Source organism: Salvia hispanica, chromosome 6 (assembly GCF_029641045.1).
Source record: "Salvia hispanica isolate PSC_SH4W2 chromosome 6, Shi_PSC_v1, whole genome shotgun sequence".
NCBI classification, from domain to species: Eukaryota; Viridiplantae; Streptophyta; class Magnoliopsida; order Lamiales; family Lamiaceae; genus Salvia; species Salvia hispanica.
The window spans coordinates 4,226,875-4,246,049 of NC_142697.1; the positions used below are offsets into that span (position 1 = coordinate 4,226,875).

The 19,175-nt window shown below is 38.8% G+C and overlaps 1 protein-coding gene, 1 non-coding gene and 2 pseudogenes across 3 annotated transcripts; 2 read left to right on the forward strand and 2 right to left on the reverse strand.

Moving 5' to 3' along the window:
* Nucleotides 1-4,615: 4,615 nt before the first annotated feature.
* On the forward strand, nt 4,616-4,722 carry LOC148923090 (small nucleolar RNA R71). Its single transcript, XR_016133081.1, has one exon. It is a non-coding gene; the product is annotated as a small nucleolar RNA R71 (small nucleolar RNA).
* Nucleotides 4,723-9,535: 4,813 nt separating this feature from the next.
* LOC125208024 (uncharacterized) lies at nt 9,536-11,064 on the forward strand (annotated as a pseudogene).
* LOC125204057 (pyridoxal 5'-phosphate synthase-like subunit PDX1.2 pseudogene) lies at nt 10,180-12,634 on the reverse strand (annotated as a pseudogene). Its single transcript, XR_016133030.1, has 2 exons — nt 11,443-12,634; nt 10,180-10,320 (listed from the first exon to the last, which is right to left on the reverse strand). The product of XR_016133030.1 is annotated as a pyridoxal 5'-phosphate synthase-like subunit PDX1.2 pseudogene (transcript).
* A 2,508-nt stretch (nt 12,635-15,142) lies between these two features.
* On the reverse strand, nt 15,143-16,906 carry LOC148923091 (uncharacterized). Its single transcript, XM_089061389.1, has 5 exons — nt 16,737-16,906; nt 16,472-16,656; nt 16,255-16,398; nt 16,067-16,146; nt 15,143-15,226 (listed from the first exon to the last, which is right to left on the reverse strand). The coding sequence occupies exons 1-5, from the start codon at nt 16,904-16,906 to the stop codon at nt 15,143-15,145; spliced, it is 663 nt and encodes a 220-aa protein (XP_088917515.1).
* Nucleotides 16,907-19,175: the final 2,269 nt, after the last annotated feature.

Below are 19,175 nucleotides of genomic sequence, written 5' to 3' on the forward strand. Positions count from 1 at the left end.
AGTCCTCACTCTCAATTAACAGTGCCGTTTTAAAGGAAGCTAACTGTAGTGTCTACTAAGTGGATCTAACTCGCTAGAACTCTGTCACAGTTATGAAGCAAGTTATATTAAATCATACATAATTGTGTCACTCAATTACGAAGCATCATGATTAACTTAGGGAAGAAACAAAGTAAAAACAAAACGGATATTAAATAGAAAACGGAATTGTATAACCAAAGTTGCTACTAACACATCCCTAGAATCCTATGAGTTTAGTTACACATAATTGAATAAACTAAAAACATAGATTGAAGGGAAAACAATTTGAACATAAAACTAAAGCAAATAAAACCCGTAGGTAGAATCGTTGTCGTTCTTGATGTTCTTGAAATCCTTCTCCAACTCCTTGCACAATTGAAGTACTCTAGCTTTTGATCTCTATGAATATTGCAAGTAGTAACTCTCTTTCTCTATGAATGTGTTCTCTTGGTTTTTTGATGAAGCTTGAGGTCCTATTTATAGGGGAAAATTATTCCTCATCATAGAAGGAAAAGATCTTCAAAATTTGGTAAGTCTTGGAGCAAATCTAGGGCTGGTCGGATTCGCCGCCTTTCTCCGGCGGGCCGCCGCACCTTGGCCGGCGGTCGCCGCGTTGGAGTCCAGAGACTCTGACCCTTCGGTGGCGGACCGCCACATGTCCTCCGGCGGTTGCCGGGCGAGACTCTTCTCCTAGCGTAAATTTCCGAGGCGGACCGCCACATGGCTCTGACCGCCGGGCGCCGGCGGTCGCCGTACAACTTCGCGGCGGTCGCTGGTTGCCGTCTGACTCCAGATTTTCAGACTATGCGTTTTTACTCCCCTTTTCGGCTCAAATATGCACATTTCTCACAAAACACGTCAAAATACCAAAATGTATAAAATATGCAAATAATGGACATGTAGAGTGATTTTGATAGTAAAAACGGACCAAATAATGGCCTTAAAACAGTGCAAAATCCGAGCGTATCAACTCCCCCAAACTTACATTTTTGTTTGTCCTCGAACAAAACACTAAAGACACAAGAATAGACGCACGGAATGCACAAGGACTAGACATCATAATTGCCTCAAAAGATGAAAGAATAGATTAAGCATGAATTAACACAATCAAATCAAGCAAGGCTTAATAGTGCACTTTCATTACTAACTCGTGGAACACCTTGAATTCAAGCACTCACATGTGGCAAACTTCCAAAGATGGGAAGTGTTCTTTCTCTCACTCTCAAAGTGTATAAAGGTAAAGTTTATATCACTCAAATCATGCATCATGCAAAGTTTACCATAGGCTTGCTCAAAGTCTAATCCCTCCTCTACTCAATGTGATTAAGCATCAAAAGTCCGAAAGGTCTTTCTTTTCGGTTGTAACGTAGGCTCTTTGGTAGGTGAGGAATATTTGGCTAAAAAGTGACTCAAATACAAAAATATCCCAAGTAGAGTTAAGATGACTCCACTTTTCTAAAACTTAAGGCACTTCTAACACTTTATTTTTCTCCTTCAACTTACTTTCAATCCTTCGAATTTTTTTTTTTTTTTTTTTCACAACCTTTCTTTCTCTTTTTTTTATAAGCATCCTTTCTAGAATCAAGCACATATTTTGAATTTTTTTACTATTTCACAACTTGTACTTTTCAACATTTAAGCACACTACTTTTCTCTAACTTTTCTCCTTATCTCTCCAATTCCTTTACAAAAGAAGATAACAAAAACTATACCAACCCAAGGAATTGTCCCCATTTATTTTGGCTTCCAAAGAAAAGGCTTAAAGGCTCAAAATTGGCTCCAAAGGAAAAAATTTGAGAGGGTCGAAAATTTTGGATATAAAAGTAGCTAAGAAAAGACGGCCTAACATCCTCCTAAATCAACTTAAACACTATGTAAACTTAGGCAGACTAGGAGCAAGTTCTAGAAACATATACATGCATACAGATAAATCACACAAGAAAGAATTTAAGGCTCAAATCTCACAAGGTATAAGCACGATTCAAGGAGAACAAGCAATTCACTAATTATGCACCTTTTCACCAAACCATCATATCAAAACGTTAAGCCACACTTAAACATAAATGGAATATAATATCATTGGCAACTCGGTCTAATGTGTCCCTAAGCATGCGTGTTTCTAAGTTCTTCATGTTATGTTCATGACATGGATTCAAGAAAACATTTTTAGAACACAAAAAACTCCTACGGGATTTTGAAAAATTAAAGCAAAAACAAACAAAAAGAAAACCCTAAACTCACGGTCCACCACTTCATCCCCCCAAACTTATTTACAACAAAGTGTAAAATAAGTTTGTAGAGTCGGTAGGGACGTGAGTATACTACTGAAAAAAACGTACCCTGAAAAATTTCGCGTAGAGGTTGAGTGGGGCGAAAATTCGAAGAATTTCGAAAAATCGCGCTGGAAAATTGTGCCCAGGTGGCGGTCCGCCGTAGCTGTTCGGCGGTCGCCGTACGTCAAAGATGCTTTCCAGCGTTCAGGTGGCGGACCGCCGCAGCGCTTGCGGCGGTCGCCACGGAGAGGTCAGATCCTGCGAAAATTTTTGCAAAGCACAAAATAAACCAAAACCAAAAAGATATTAAAAACTTAAACAAAAAAAAAATTTCAAAAATGGTTGGGTTGCCTCCCAACAAGCGCTTATTTTTCGTCTTTAGCTTGACGTTCTTTGAAGCTCCCCCATCGTGAGGATTCCGTTGGGATGCCTTTGTACCAACAATCTTAGTTTCTGCCACCGCGAATGGAACCAACTTGTTGAGAACTTTCTTCCACCATTTGAATTTTCCATTCGAGGTTTTGATCACGTAGATTTCAGGGTCATCTTGAGGTGGAGTCTTCTTCCTCTTCTTTCTCTTGGGCTTTTCCTGTAAGATAGGCTTAGTAGGATTAGGCTCGCCCTTTTTAGGAGCTTGAGGTAAAGTGTTAACAATGAAAATAGTAGGGTTAGAAGGATCTCCCCCTCCAAATGGATCATAAGGCTTAGACAAATCGGTCACCATGACCTCCCTGCAATCATGCTCCATCTTAGCTTGTTTCGCCTCTTCATACTTAAGCATCGCGCTTTCGATGTTGTAGGTCGACTTTCCTCCATGGTCACTTATTGTGATTTCTCCTCTACCTACATCAATAAGAGCTTTGCATGTGGCTAGAAAATCTCTGCCTAAGATTAGAGGTACATTCTTGTCTACTTTCATATCAAGAATAATGAAGTCGGCAGGAAAGATGAAATCGTCTACCTTCACCAAGTCATCCTCAATCATACCCATCGTTTTGATGGCCGTGTTATCGGCCAACCTTATGGTCACATCCGAGGTCTTGAGTGGCCCGATGTTGAGCTTTTCGTAGTACTTCAGCGGCATGATGTTGATGCTTGCTCCCAAATCACAGAGGGCCTTATCAACTTTTCCTTCTCCAATTCGGCACCTAATGATGAACTGGCCCGGATCTCTTTGCTTCACTGCCCTTTCCTTTTGGATGATCTCGCTGCAATGATGCGGTAGCTTAAGGTCGGCTTTAGTCGGCTTTTTCTTCCTCATCACCGCTTCCCTCAAAAGTTTTGCAATTGGAATCTCTTGCAACGATTCAACAAGTGGAATGTTAGTATGGACCTTGCAAAACATGTTAAGGAATTGCTTGAACTGCTCTTCAAGCTTGAACTTCCTCTTTGGCTGAAAAGGGAGTACAATCCCGTTGTGCCGCATGAGCTCCTGCTTAGTGGACGATTCTTCCTTCTCAGTGGCGGCCCGCCGCGGGGTGTGCGGCGGTCCGCTGGGTGTCGGGCAGTCCTCAAATTTCGTTCTGGAGGTGCTGCCTTCGTCCTTCTTCTGCTTATTAATATCATCCACTCTTGCTGCTGCCTTTGCTCTATCCTCATCTAACTTCTTCTGAATTTGCTCCATTTGAGTGGTAATGTTGGTTATAGCTGCCGAGATCGTGTTCATTCCTTGCTCGAGGTTGTTTATCCTTGCTTCGACCACTCCGATCTTGGTGTCATTAATCTTCCTATCTTGCGTAATTACTTCCAAAATCTTCGTGATTCCTTGATCATACTTGTCTTCCTTCTTCATCGGCTCAACCACTCCTCCTTTGCTAACATTAAATCCTGCAGGGGGTTGCAAGTAATTATTGTTAGAATAAGAAAGATTTGGGTGCGGATGGTTCCCATTATAATTATTGAAATTACCGCCCCCCTGATTAGGGCGATAATTGTTATTGTAATTTCTGGGACCGCCTCCTTGCACGTAGTTGATTTCTTCCACAGTTGACACGGCAGTTTCGGGTGCCGTGACCGCCACTATGGAAGTTGCCGGAATTGGATCTTCCTTCCTCGAGACGTCCATTTGATCAATCCTGACTCTAAGTTCTGCTAGCTCCTTAGCAAAAGAACTTTCTTCGGCCTCTTCTACGGCTGCTACTCTTCTCGTGGCATGCCTTTCCTTCGACCACCCCCGACTGTTGGTGGCGAACTCCTCGATCACCGCCATGGCATCCTCTCCTGTCTTTCTTAGAAATCCTCCATTTGCCCCTGAATCAAGCATAGCACATATTTTTTCATTAAATCCATTATAGAGGATTCCTACCTGATGGTCTATGGAAAAACCATGGTTTGGGCACTTTCGAAGAAGAGCTTTGAAACGAGCAAATGCCTCATAGAGGGGCTCGTCATGGCCTTGTATAAACTGAAAGATCTCACTCTTGAGCTTCAAAATAGTGCCTGGCGGGTAGTATTTGTCGAGGAAGGTAGCTACGATGTCCTTCCATGTGGAAACCTTTTCTGGTGGGATACACTCAAACCACTCTTTAGTAGAATCAATCAATGAGAATGGAAAAAGTCTTACCCGTATGGCATTGTCGTCGACACCATTTAATTTCAAAGTGTTTGCGATTTCCACGAATTTGGAGAGATGGCGGTTAGCATCTTCAGTCGCCCTACCTGCAAAAGGAGTTTGCTCGACCCTTTGGATAAGGGGCATGCGTAACTCAAAATTGTTAGCATCAATACGAGGACCGTCAGGAAAAGTGATCATATTCCCATGATTGAACATGTTCATCACAGGTAATGTTTCTCTGTTCTTCTTTTCCATGGCTTCTCGGGCTGCTCTTTCCGCATCTCTCTCATCCATCAGCAACTTCACCATCTCCTGCAGCTTCTCAATATCTGTTCGGTCACCCATTGTTCCTGATCCTTTTTCACTTCTTATTATTCTACGAGTTCATTCAAGTTCTAAATCAAGCGGCTCTAAGATGTACTTCCCAGAACGCGTTCGCATACAAAACCTGCAAGACTCGAAAACAAAAACAAATTAAACTAAAAAAAAAAATTAAAACAGAAAGCAATAAAAATCCAAAGTAGTAAAATTATCCGTTTGAAGATATCACTCCAAAGTGAATTGTCTTCCCCGGCAACGGCGCCAAAAACTTGATGCACTTTTTATTTGCACTATAAATACCTGCAAGTATACAGAGTAGGTATAGTATAGCAAAAGGTTAGTACCGGATATCGAACACGGGGAAGACGTACACAAAGTGTCTATCTCCTACTAGAACTCAATTACTATCTGGAGAAACAAGAATTTTTATTTTGAAAATTTTTGAAAACAGAAAATATTAAAAGCAGTAACCAACTAAATGCAAGCAAATCACGGAGAGAAAAGTATAGAGATAAGGGAATTCCAGGGATGTGCTTTCACTTTTATGGTTATACAAATTCCAAACTACAATACCCTAGCACAGTTAATACTTTGAAAGGACGAGTCACCTAGCTTATGCTCATGCGATACAAACGTTGATTACTAACATTAGGGTTGTCAATCCTAATACGTAACTCCAAAAAGCTCCTAAGACCCTTGAAAAGTCCTCACTCTCAATTAACAGTGCCGTTTTAAAGGAAGCTAACTGTAGTGTCTACTAAGTGGATCTAACTCGCTAGAACTCTGTCACAGTTATGAAGCAAGTTATATTAAATCATACATAATTGTGTCACTCAATTACGAAGCATCATGATTAACTTAGGGAAGAAACAAAGTAAAAACAAAACGGATATTAAATAGAAAACGGAATTGTATAACCAAAGTTGCTACTAACACATCCCTAGAATCCTATGAGTTTAGTTACACATAATTGAATAAACTAAAAACATAGATTGAAGGGAAAACAATTTGAACATAAAACTAAAGCAAATAAAACCCGTAGGTAGAATCGTTGTCGTTCTTGATGTTCTTGAAATCCTTCTCCAACTCCTTGCACAATTGAAGTACTCTAGCTTTTGATCTCTATGAATATTGCAAGTAGTAACTCTCTTTCTCTATGAATGTGTTCTCTTGGTTTTTTGATGAAGCTTGAGGTCCTATTTATAGGGGAAAATTATTCCTCGTCATAGAAGGAAAAGATCTTCAAAATTTGGTAAGTCTTGGAGCAAATCTAGGGCTGGTCGGATTCGCCGCCTTTCTCTGGCGGGCCGCCGCACCTTGGCCGGCGGTCGCCGCGTTGGAGTCCAGAGACTCTGACCCTTCGGTGGCGGACCGCCACATGTCCTCCGGCGGTCGCCGGGCGAGACTCTTCTCCTAGCGTAAATTTCCGAGGCGGACCGCCACATGGCTCTGACCGCCGGGCGCCGGCGGTCGCTGGTCGCCGTCTGACTCCAGATTTCCAGACTATGCGTTTTTACTCCCCTTTTCGGCTCAAATATGCACATTTCTCACAAACACGTCAAAATACCAAAATGTATAAAATATGCAAATAATGGACATGTAGAGTGATTTTGATAGTAAAAACGGACCAAATAATGGCCTTAAAACAGTGCAAAATCCGAGCGTATCAATAGACGTTAAAAAGGTTTTTAAAATTATTATGATATGAGTTTAGAATTTAAGGTTTAGGGGTTAGGGTTTTATATCTTATTATAAATTTAACAATATATGGTTTTAGTGGTAATAATCCAATTGTAAAAAGTTAAATGAATAGTACTCCCCCCGTCCCAAGGAAGATGACCCTTTTTTGGGCGGCATGGGATTTTATGCAACTTTATTTTGTGTGTTAAATGGAGAGAGTAAAGTAAATGAGAGGAGATAAAGTAGAGATAAATGGGTTTCCATTTTAAGTAATGAGCCATCTTGGTTGGGACAAACCAAAAAGGAAAGTGAGTCATCTTTAATGGGACGGAGGGAGTACAAAATTATCAATTTGATAATCTCGGTATACAATTGTAGTACTGAACTAGATAATAAATTAAACTACAATTTATATTTTCTCTCTTCTATTAATGACCAATTGTTATATTGATAAATTCACTTTATAGTGTGTAATATTATTTGTGAATATACTTATTTTATCATTATTTTGTATAAGGCTAAATTGTTGTTGCACACATATCTATTTATATTATTTTATAATATATAGATATTACTTAATTTTTAAAATTTAAATTAATATAAAATAAATTAATTTTCGAGCATCGCATGGGTGTTTGCTCAATTTTACTGAAGTTTTAGTCGTTACTTTCCTTTGAGAAATCATCATATTTGGTGTCTAGATTCTTTTTTCTCATTAAGACTTTTAAGTGACTAACTACACAGATCAATACTACTTATATAATTTTTCTTCTAATTTTATGAAAACCTGACATTTAAAAAGCCCTTTCACTGATAGAGATCCCAATCACAACCTTAACTATAGCCCAAGGATTATCAATTAGGCTCACCCAGTATAAGATATGAATACAGATTTATATTTGAATCATTTGTTGATCATGATGAGTATATTTTAAAGTTAAGGGTTTAGAATTTAGGCTTCAAGGTTTGGGTTTTTAGTATTTAGGATCACTATATTGCAATTAAAATAATATTTTGAAAGATGATTGAGGGAAGTTAAAAAAATATAATGAAACAAAGCAAGGAAACCCCTTTATCTCTACTTTATCTCCTCTCTCTTACTTTACTCTCTCCATTTAACACACAAAATAAAGTTGCATAAAATCCCGTGCCGCCCAAAAAAGGGTCATCTTCCTTGGGACGGGGGGAGTACTATTCATTTAACTTTTTACAATTGGATTATTACCACTAAAACCATATATTGTTAAATTTATAATAAGATATAAAACCCTAATCCCTAAACCTTAAATTCTTAACTCATATCATAATAATTTTAAAAACCTTTTTAACGTCTATCAATCTTCTTTTAAAATATTTTCACTTCTTTCATTTATTTATCATAAGAATCTTTTGATTTCTCTCACTACATGATTTTATAGCAATTATATGACTTTATGTTAATTTTTTCAAAACACTCCTAATTTAAATTTGTTAAAATTAAGTAATATCTACATGGCATAAAAATAATATATAATTTAGCTTCGTACAATGTACAATATAATAGAGTAACAAATTGTTTAAATTTACAAATAATAGTCAATACCTTTAATTATTTGATAATAATCCTAAAATTAAACTAAAGTATGATTATTGAAAGTTTAGATTTATTATAAAAAAAATATTTACATATACATATAAAGTAAATTTATAAACACAATAATAATTGTCAATCAATAAAATAGAGAAAATATAAATTATAATTTAATTTACTTATTTATTTAAGGAGTACAATAAAATCTCTATAAATACTTCTCACGTGTTGAAATTTTAGGAGAAAAAATTCATGTCTAATTTGCATGTCCGGGTTTAGTCTTTTTGACATTTATGTGGTGTTCGGTTCCAAGCTAAAATAATACCAAGATACAATTTAAGATTGGGTTGTGAGATTATTTTAGTCATAGGGGGTTAGCTATGACTAACTATCCCATAATTATCCGTCTAGGATTGAGTTGTGGGGTTGAATCTCATGAACCAAACACACTACAAATTTAATCTCGGATACAATTATGCAAACCAAACAACCCCTTAAATTATTACTATTAGTTTGGTTAATTGTAGATTAGAGTTATTCTTTTAGTTATAAGGAACGGAGGGAATATGTTTTAGTTGTATAATTCATAGTCATTTTGTTTACAATTTCTAATGTAATAATATTGTTTCTAATTTTATTTAATTAATTTACAATCTAAAACTAATATTTTGAAATATTTTATTCTATGCATAGCACAGGCGTGATACTAGTTCCTATAAAAATCAACTATACGAAGGCTTACAATAAATATTGCTCTCATTTTCAAGTTTCAATCAGTTTTCCCCTCCCAATATAAATGCTGCACTTAAATTTAAATTCCTTGGCAATTGTAAATCGAGACAAATTATATTTACAACGATTAGGTCTGCTTATTTATTATGTAAGGATAAAAATGGATCATGATACTGACCCCAAAGGGGCTCCATTTGCTGCATAAATGGCAGGACAAACTCAGGACCTGCCGCAGAGGAATTACTAAATGCTACTACCATTTATTTTCATTCAATGCCCTGAGTTTGAATCTAACCCCTCCAAAACTCTTATCAATAGTATGGCTTGTTAACCTGAATCCGAAGTTTGTGTAGCTGCAGTCTGCAAAAGACTTAGGGTATAAAGATGAGTGGCGAGGCTCGCAGAACAAAACAGAAGTGGGCTAAGTAAGCTTTCACGATACCAAGATCTTCGTTCACAAAGCTTTTAGAAATGTGAGATCCTTACTTCTAAGAGGGTATGAGAAGCTACCAACCAATCCCATCTCTGGTAGCAGCAAGATTGATCCCAAGTTGCAAGAGACCGAAAGTCTGTGCAAAAGTTCCTTCCAGCGATGGGATCCCAGTGAGGTGGTGGGTAAGGAAGATGGCATCATGAGTGTTCGTCGACTAGAGGACCAGAGCCTTCAATGGAAGTCTAGTTTTTTGGCTACAGAGGACTTTGCAAAGAAGATGGAAGAATTGGAAATGATGGATGAGAGTGATGGGAATCATGTGCTTGACATAGAGGAAGTTGTACATTGCTACTCCCTCCTCACCAGCCCAACTTATTTAGAAATTGTTGACAAATTCTCCAAAGATGTCTACCAGGAACTAAATCTTCCCCAGCCGCCAAGAAAAGTCAACAACTCATTGGGAAAACTGGATTCAGCAGCAAGCATTCATGGTCTGATGAGGAAGTTGGGTTCAGCCAGTGTTCACAGTTCGATGAGGAGACTGGGATGCTCAACCAGTGTTCACACTTCAATGGGAAAAGTAGGTTCAGGCAATGCCGGTTCAATGAGGAAACTAAGTTCATCCGAAGTTCACAACTCAAAGAGAAATTTGGGTGCAGAAAGCATTCATGACTCGATGAGGAGATTGAGTTCGGACAGCATTCATGGTTCAATGAGGAAACTGGGTTCCGACAGCCTGCACAGTTCAACGAGGAGATTGGGTTCAAAAAGTGTTCATTCGTCAATGAGGAAATTAGATTCAGATAGCATTGACGGATCAATGAGGAAACTATGTTCAACCAATGTTCACAACTCAATGAGGAGATTGAGTTCGGACAGCATTCATGACTCTATGAGGAGATTGAGTTCAGACAGCATTAATGGTTCGATGAGGAAACTGGGTTCCGAAAGCGTTCACAGTTCAATGAAGAGATTGGATTTAAAAAGTGTTCATGGGTCAATGAGGAAATTAGACTCAGACAGCATTCACGGATCAATGAGGAAACTGAGATCAGACTGCATACATGGGTCTATGAGGAAACTTGGTCCAGACAGCATACACAGGTCTATGAGCATGACGAAACTTGGTTCAGACAGCATTCCCGGATCTATGAGGAAACTGGGTTCAGATAGTCACAGCATTCATGGTTCCATGAGGAAACTGAGATCAGATGGCATTCGCAGTTCAATGAGGTGTCTGCCCTCTTAAGCTATATGCAACTGAGTAATGTACAAAAAACTCCAAATGCTTAGAGGGCTCATGGTTTTGTCTTTATTAACAGTTCCTAGTTATTGAACCCTGCATGCTATGAGCCATTTCAGGTTGAAATTGCATGTACTTGTACTATAACATGTTATTTTTATTTCATTATCTGCTCTTTGCACCGAATACAACAATGAGATCATTTGATTATGCAAGAAATTTCACTTTTCTAAACAAGCTAAGAGTTCAAGTCAGTACTCCAATTAAGGTATAAATCCAATTAGTAAATCATGGAGATGATAACTCCTAGTTTGATTTCAACTATGAGTCCCAATGCATCTCTTACATGTTCAGAAGTCTGCTAAGAAAATGATTGAGTTGTTCCATTATGATCGTCTAGAGGTTAGTTTACGAGGTTCAAATGTCAAGACGAGGTTGTACGATGATAGTCAGTAGTTAGCTCAATGACAGAGTTCAACAAATTAATTTGTAAATAACAAAATGCACTTCATTAGCTCTTATTTTTTGAAATGCAAAGAAACAAGTTTTCTAACCACAAACATTATATACTACAGCAACTCCCAAAATCAAGAAAGCTAGGACACGAGAACTCACACGAAAAGATAATCAGTAAGCATCTCCAGATCCAAATATCTGGAACCTGTTATCATCGAGATTCAACCCAGCCATCGCGTGATCAAAACCGCTGCTCGCCTGCGCCAGCTCCATCGGATCATTGTAATTCCTAACTGCCTGCACAATGGCTCGAATCCTCTTATAGGGATCATCGCAGTCAAAAACCTCCTGCCCCAAAAACACCCCATCACACCCCAACTGCATCACCAATGCAGCATCAGCCGGCGTTGCAATCCCCCCAGCAGCAAATTGCACCACCGGCAGCCGCCCCATTTGCTTCGCCTGCACCACAATGTCGTACGGCGCCCCAATTCGCTTCGCAAAGGCGAACACCTCGTCTTCATCCATGTTATTCAAAACCCTGATTTCCCCCATGATTTTCCTCACACTCCCCACCGTCTCCGCCACATTCCCCAAACCCTTGATTTCCCCCTGCGTCCGGATCATGGCGGAGCCCTCTCTCACCCGCCGCAGCGCCTCCCCCAAATCGCGGCAGCCGCACACAAACGCCACTCCGAAATTGTGCTTGTTGATGAAGTGATTCTCGTCGGCGATCCCCAATTCCTCGCTCTCGTCGATGTAATCGACCCCAATCTGCTCCAGAATCTGCGCCTCCACGAAATGGCCGACGCGCGCCTTCGCCATTACAGGAATCAACAGCGCCTGCTTGATCTCCTTGATCAGCGAGGGATCCGCCATGCGTGAGATCCCGCGGCGCGTCGGAGGCGGAGGCGGATCGGAGACGACGACGCAGCAGGCGCCAGCGGACTCCGCGGTCTTGGCCTGATCCGCAGTGGTGGCCTCCACGACGGCGCCGCCGCGGAGCATCTGCGCCATCCCCACCTTGAGCGAGAAGGGGTTCTTCTTGGCGTCGGTGATGGCGGCGCCGCTGTAGAGCGTGACGGCGTGGTCGTCGGCCATTGAATGTAATTGAAATCGGTGAAGCTGCTTCTTCAGCTAAGAGATGATCGAAATTGGAGAGGTGATTGTTTGAATTGAATGATGCTATGGTATAATGCATTCAAGGGCGGTGGGGATTTGGTGGTTTCGAGAATATTCTTTGTTGGCGAGAGAAATGGAGGAATTTTTTGAGTGTTGATGATGGAGGTGGAATCAAAATTCAGAAGCAGAGATTAGTGGAGGTTAAGCTTAATCTGCTTAATTACTCTTCAATCAGTATCAATTTGCCAACTGTTGCTGCACTTAAATCCAAAATTCGATTTGTTTCAAATATTCGATTTTTGGATTTTGTTACTCACATTTACATATTAATTTAGTCCAAAACCTGTCATTTGATCCGAATAACCCACTAAAATAAGAGCATCCGCATCCATCATCTTGAAGAGCAAGCATGGTCAAGGGTCTCCTCATTCTATCATTCAATTTAAATACTTCAATTACTAAAAATATTTTCACAATATTATAATAATACCCAAACTACTATTACAAATTTAAAAATAAATAAATATTATATAATTAAATCCTAAAAAATAATAATTACATACTGAAAATCCTAAAAAATAAAAATTGCATTATTTAAATCCTACAAATAAAATTTACACAATTAAATCCTAAAAAATATATCCGTGGAAATTTAAAGAAGACTAGCCTGATGGCGGTATCCCCAATGTTTGTCGGAGAGCTTGTATCATTGCGAGACTCACCTCGCGCACGATTCAATATAATAGCAATCCTAACACCGCTAGATTCAAATCACCACTACCCAATATACCAGATTTATTAGGTTACGAAAAATCCGCACCATTTGGTAAGTCAAAGTAGTTCATAATCAATACCGTATGCTCAATGCTAACGTACATTGATTAAGAAACAATAATTATCAAGACCTTGTCTTTCAGTATATAGCATAAAGACATATCTCGCTGTTAGATCCAATTCAGTGGTATACCACACCAATGTCTAGGGCTGTCGAAACGGGTAACGGGTATCGGGTAATTTCCTACCGACCCGATACCCGTCAGGTATTGGAACCCGCTACCCGCTAAAATCGGGTTCGGGATCGGGGTCGGGTATTTAGAATGGTTGATTGTCGGGTATCGGATATACCCGATACCCGACCGGGTATACCCGATTACCCGATAATTACCCGATTAGCATTTAGTATAGCCTACTAATTTATTTAACACTCCCCAAAACCAACAATCACTCCATGTTCGATGTGGGACGACAACAACAAATGACAAGCAATCTGAAAATAGTTCTACACTACAGTATGTCATACTCAATCAATATTATATTGTGATTAAAACTTAAAAGTTAGTTTTTTTTTTTTTATCAAAAGTGGGAGCAAAAATGGTTCTGCACTATGTTCAATCAATATTATATTGTGATTAAAACTTAAAAGTTGATATTTTTATTTATCAAAAGTGGAACATAAATGGTTCTGCATTATGATTATTGCAGCAAATAAAACTATAACTTTGCAATAAAAGTTAGTGCTTGATGGGGGTTATATTGCAAAAACATATACTGCTCAATATTCCTCAAAGAAATCTTTGAAATATATATTTTAAATGATGAAACATCATTAGTCATAGAAAATAAAAGATATGAATCAGTTGTATTAGAAATGATTCCATAATGTATAATTGTTCTATGTAAATGCTTCAAATCAGCATCTTCATGGTTGTATCTCTTCAACCTTTTGATTTAATCCCAGAAAAGAGTGATTTGGTTTGCAGTGAATGAATAAATTTACAGCATCTTATAGCAAAAGAATCTGTAACCTATCTTTGTGATGTTCCCCACATTGGGTCTAAACTTTCTAAATGCAGTTGGTTGGGAGGAAATCCCACATCACCCTGAGACCAAAGAAGCATCTACAATAGCATAGATAAATGCTGACAATTTGGTATTTCTTTGTCCAGCATCGGGTGCGGGTATCCGGACCATCGGGTGCGGGATACCCGCAGCGGGTATCGGGACACCCGCATTGCTCCTCGGGTCGGGCAACGGGTACTAAAATATTATTTTTCGGGTGCGGGTACCCGAAAATTCGGGTGCGGATACCCGCGGGTACCCGTTTCGACAGCCCTACCAATGTCATCTTATTTCAGTAAGACTTAGAAATATGCGGACTGACATTGCAATCCTTCACGATAGGTAGTCTAAGCCTATCTAGGTTGTGAAATTCTTCTTTTTCTTTGTTCAAAACTGACCGTGTTACATTAAAGTGGACGGGACCCACAACCGGTCTACTAAAACAAAGACTTAGACTTTGTTAAGTTACTTATACATTTAAACATGTAATAAACATTCATTAAATGTAAAACATAACAACATTATGACAAAAATAATCTGTTTTATTCCTTGAAAAATAAAATAAGAGTTTAAACAGTATTCAATCACTCGAAAGGTGATTTTCTAGTATACAAACTCTAACAAATCCAACCGCAACCTTGGGGATATTCATTATAAATTCATGCAGGACTGCGCAAAGGCCAACATTGGACCTACAATGACTTTCAATTTCTTGAAGGAGTTCATGGGTGGCTATGATGTTGTGTGTTGCACCATTACTGACATACAGAATGACAATCGTGACATATTACAAGAAATGAAAGGCGTTGATGTCCAAATGATTTTAAACCAAATGGAGGATAAGAAGAATACCTGTGATGGTTTCCATTACAAATTTCAGCAAGGTAGTGACGGGAAGTTACTTAGTCTTTTTTGTTTCCATAATGACTTCAGACAGTTCGTTGAATCCCTTTGACTCGAGATAAAAACCGAGAATATTCCTCTGCAAAAAAGTAAACTCCTTTATGTTATGCAAAGAAATAAGTCCATTGACAATCTGGAATGTCAATGTAAAGCAAATTTCAAAGAGAATGATGACACAATATGTTGGAATTGACCTGAATATCAACACTTTGTCACACTGCAACTAATCATTACCATATCATAACAAAACCCGATCAAAATGTAATACGTCTTACAAATTAAAACCGTGAGAACACGAATACCTTGTTTAATAATCTAGAGGACTAAGGTTGATAATTCTCTTAACAAAAAAGACAACTACTTCACAAGCCAAAAAAAGTCAATAACAATATCCAAAAACTACCATTAACATTTAAAACCCCCAACCAATCATCACACAACAGCTATAACAACTTTGCTAACACAATGCAGCTATAACAACAATGTCAACTTCAAGAACAAGATGTCAATACTCCATGTCAACATTCCTCTCAATGTCAATAGGATGCAAACAAAACAATGTCAATATGATGGACAACAAGCAATGTCAAGAGGATGGACAACAAAAAAGAAGCATAAACACATTCTGACATGTTATTTTCAGATCCCACAAATATCAACAGAATTTTAACATAAAATCAACAAATGCATCCAAGTTTCAGTATTTCAACATCATGCAATGTCAATGCATCCAATGATTCACACACCCACTAATATCAACAATACTTGATCACAAAGTCAACAACCATGCCCGTGTTTCAACCAAAATCGACCCAACTTTAACACAAAGTCAACACTACTTTATCACAAAATCAAAAACCAAGTCCAATCATGAAATAGCACATCACTCTATTCTAAACAATGTCCACAAAAAACATACTAGTAGATCCAAGTCCCTCCCATATTTGTTCCGACCTGGAATACCATTCTCGGGCACAACATGGTCTAGCACATCCGCAACTCAGTCTTCAATTGCACACCAGATAGTAATGCTTTTTTGAATATATTGAAAAAAAAATATGCACATAATAATACACTTGCTTCAATATTCATTTTCAATCACATCACTTTTGGTTAAACAAGAGAACAATTCAAAATCATATTTTGTTATGTCAAAAGTTCCAGTGCCGTAGAAATGACTATCCATCTCCTCACAGAATGTAGCCGCAGCTTCAGATTCTTCCCAGCTAGGTCTCCGTTCAACCACATAGACTGACTGCAATCGTTACACAATGTCATCAAACACAAAAAAAAAAATCAAAATCTGCACATATTAATAGTACACTTATTGTTGGAGCTGTTGCGACAAACAATCTGTTGGGCTTCTTTGTTGGTTTATTCACTTCCATGCAATTCAGATACGAAGCCCAAGCATCGACAACTTCAACGTCAACAACTTCATGTGGCTTCAACGAGCTGAATTTCCTTTCAGTAATTTCAGCAACATCGTCGAAGTAGATAGCATTATACCTAGATTTAAACCATAAGTTATTCAAGTCGCGCACTTTTGTTAAACCAACACAAAAATAATAATATATTTTTTTGCTTACGTTAACATGTAGGGTGTTGCAATTATGAATTGGTAGTTATCCCTCTCTTCTCTAGTCCATGTTGGGCTGATACGCATTGATGATGATCCCTCTCTTCTCCCTGTAGACAATCTGAGTTTCCTTGCTGGAGCAGGTTGAAAGTCAGCATACATGCTCTCTTCACGATTCATCGTTGCATCTTCACGATTCATTGTTGCATCTTCACGTACAGGTAATGTACCCACATCACCGTCCCTCGTAACTATTTGTGTTTCGAAAGCAGCCTTACCTAGTTCAATGACTGCTTCCACAGCAGAACAAATGGTCACATCTTCTGCATCGTGTTGCATCAGCAAAACAAAGAATTTTACAATGTCAATAACTTACGAGACTACAAAACCCCTAATTTATGTCAGCAATATTTATTTCAGATGCTTTACACACCTCCGACACAACATCAAGCGCTATAGCCCTAGCCACGTCGAGTGTATTGTCCTCATTGACAACCGTTCCTACTTCCGCAACATCCACAGGCCCTTGGTATCCCACCTCTCTTCCCGTGTCATTACCAGTACTAAAATCCACACCGTTTCCTGCCAAGTCAGCAGCTGTCTTTCTGTCCCCGTCCTGGGATACAAGTTCGTCGCCACTAAAACATAGGTCAGCTGGCTCCCTAAGCTCGAACTCCGACACATCAGCCTTAACAGAAGGTAAGATGGGATGATTGATTAAGCAATTAAATTAAACAAAAAAATAGGAACAAACTGTTGCCATCAAACCTCTTCAACATTGGCTGGATTGGTTATATCATGTTGACGTACTGAATCACGATGACCGGTGTCATCATCCTACAATATTGCAAACAGTCGCACTTTCATTAAGTATATCATAACATATTTTGACTGGAAGGTGTTTTTTAACAACAACTAATGTATAATATATACTTAACCTGACTAGAATCCAAATCAAGGCTAAAGCTTGGGTATTCGTCTTTGTTTTCTAGTATATCCATTTCATCAGCCACGTCGAACAGAGATTTCAAGGAATCTGACCATTCATCTGATGCATTATAGTTGGCAGACTGTGACTGCGTCATTGACTCCACAAGATCGAAGTCTTTTCTGTCCAGTCTCAACTCCCTCCTAAGAGTGTCACACGTTATTCGAAAGCTACCTTTGTTCCTTATTTCTGGAGGAGTTTCACTCAATTCTCTGGCATCTTAAAACCTTCACCTATGTGTGTGGTCGCCCCCCAAACACCCCTCATATATACCAACTCCTCAGAAGGCTCTCCTCTTCAACAACCTTTTCAGTAGTTGTTGAACGAGCCATGCCACTTAACATTTCATCACTACCCAGTTCACTCTAATCGAGTGTTAAATCTTTTGGAGTGGATAATCTATAATTAAAAGGATACTTGAGTTTAGATTTATCCATCATTAGAGCATCCACAATAGCGGACGTCCGACCGGCGAGCGGCTCGTCCTTCGGGGACGTCCACTATTGGGGCGGACGAGCGCACGACGGACGAGAGCGACGGGCAAGAGGTTGTCCGTGGTCATGCGCGGACGTTCGTCAGGTCGTCCGTCCTCACGTCCGCTATTATGGTCAGGCGATGGACGTCCCGGCGGACAAGAGCATTTTTCGATTTTTTATTTTTTTTCAAAACTCTATATATATGGTTCGTTGCACTTCGTTTCATTTGCACCACGGACGAGCGACCGGCTAACGCAGTATTATCATGCACAACATGATCGTCGAAAATGAAGGCCTAAAACAAAAACATATCATACAGCGAGACCCCCGTTCGGCTAGCAGCAAACTATAAAGATTCAAGGCATACTAACATGTACTTTGTTTGAATTGTTTTTTTTTTAAAAATTGAACTATGTTAATGTTTTTTATTTAATGAAATTATTATTGCATTTTCTCCATTCGTATTCGTGTCGAATTTTTAATTCCGTATTTGTGAATTTGTTTCATGGGTTATTATTGTGCTAGGCTATTATTGTGCAGTGGGATGTCCTAGTGACGTAGGCAGGAAGTGTTTTTGGGATGTCCTAGTACTAGGCTATTGGGATGTCCACACTATTGTGGATGCTCTTAATTCATGTGCATTCGAGAGAAGGCGCATCTTATCTGGAGTTTCGCTTATTAATCATTAGAGCTTAAATGAGCATAGAAATTGAACATAATCATCCAAGACATTGCATCAAAACCACAAGATCCTATCTCTCTCTTTCTTAAGTCAATTCATTCGTCATTTTATCATTTTTATTATTTTATTTGGTTAGAACACATACTCTATTAAATAATAAATCTAAAACTCAATTTGATCCGTTTAAATAGTGAATGATCTTTTGGATCAAGGTACATAGGTGAGCTCATTAGTTATTGTGGGATATGGCCTGTATACTTGTCCATTATTACAATAGTCCCGTACACTTATGGGAATTGCTTG

Excerpts from the sequence above, each read along its gene's own strand:
- LOC148923091 (XM_089061389.1), bottom strand. The coding sequence starts at position 16,906 with ATGAATCGTGAAGAGAGCATGTATGCTGACTTTCAACCTGCTCCAGCA. Across the intron at positions 16,399-16,471 it reads CGCAACAGCTCCAACAATAA|TCTATGTGGTTGAACGGAGA; the intron begins GTGTACTATTAA and ends GATTGCAGTCAG. Across the intron at positions 16,147-16,254 it reads GTTCTCTTGTTTAACCAAAA|TTGCGGATGTGCTAGACCAT; the intron begins GTGATGTGATTG and ends TTGAAGACTGAG.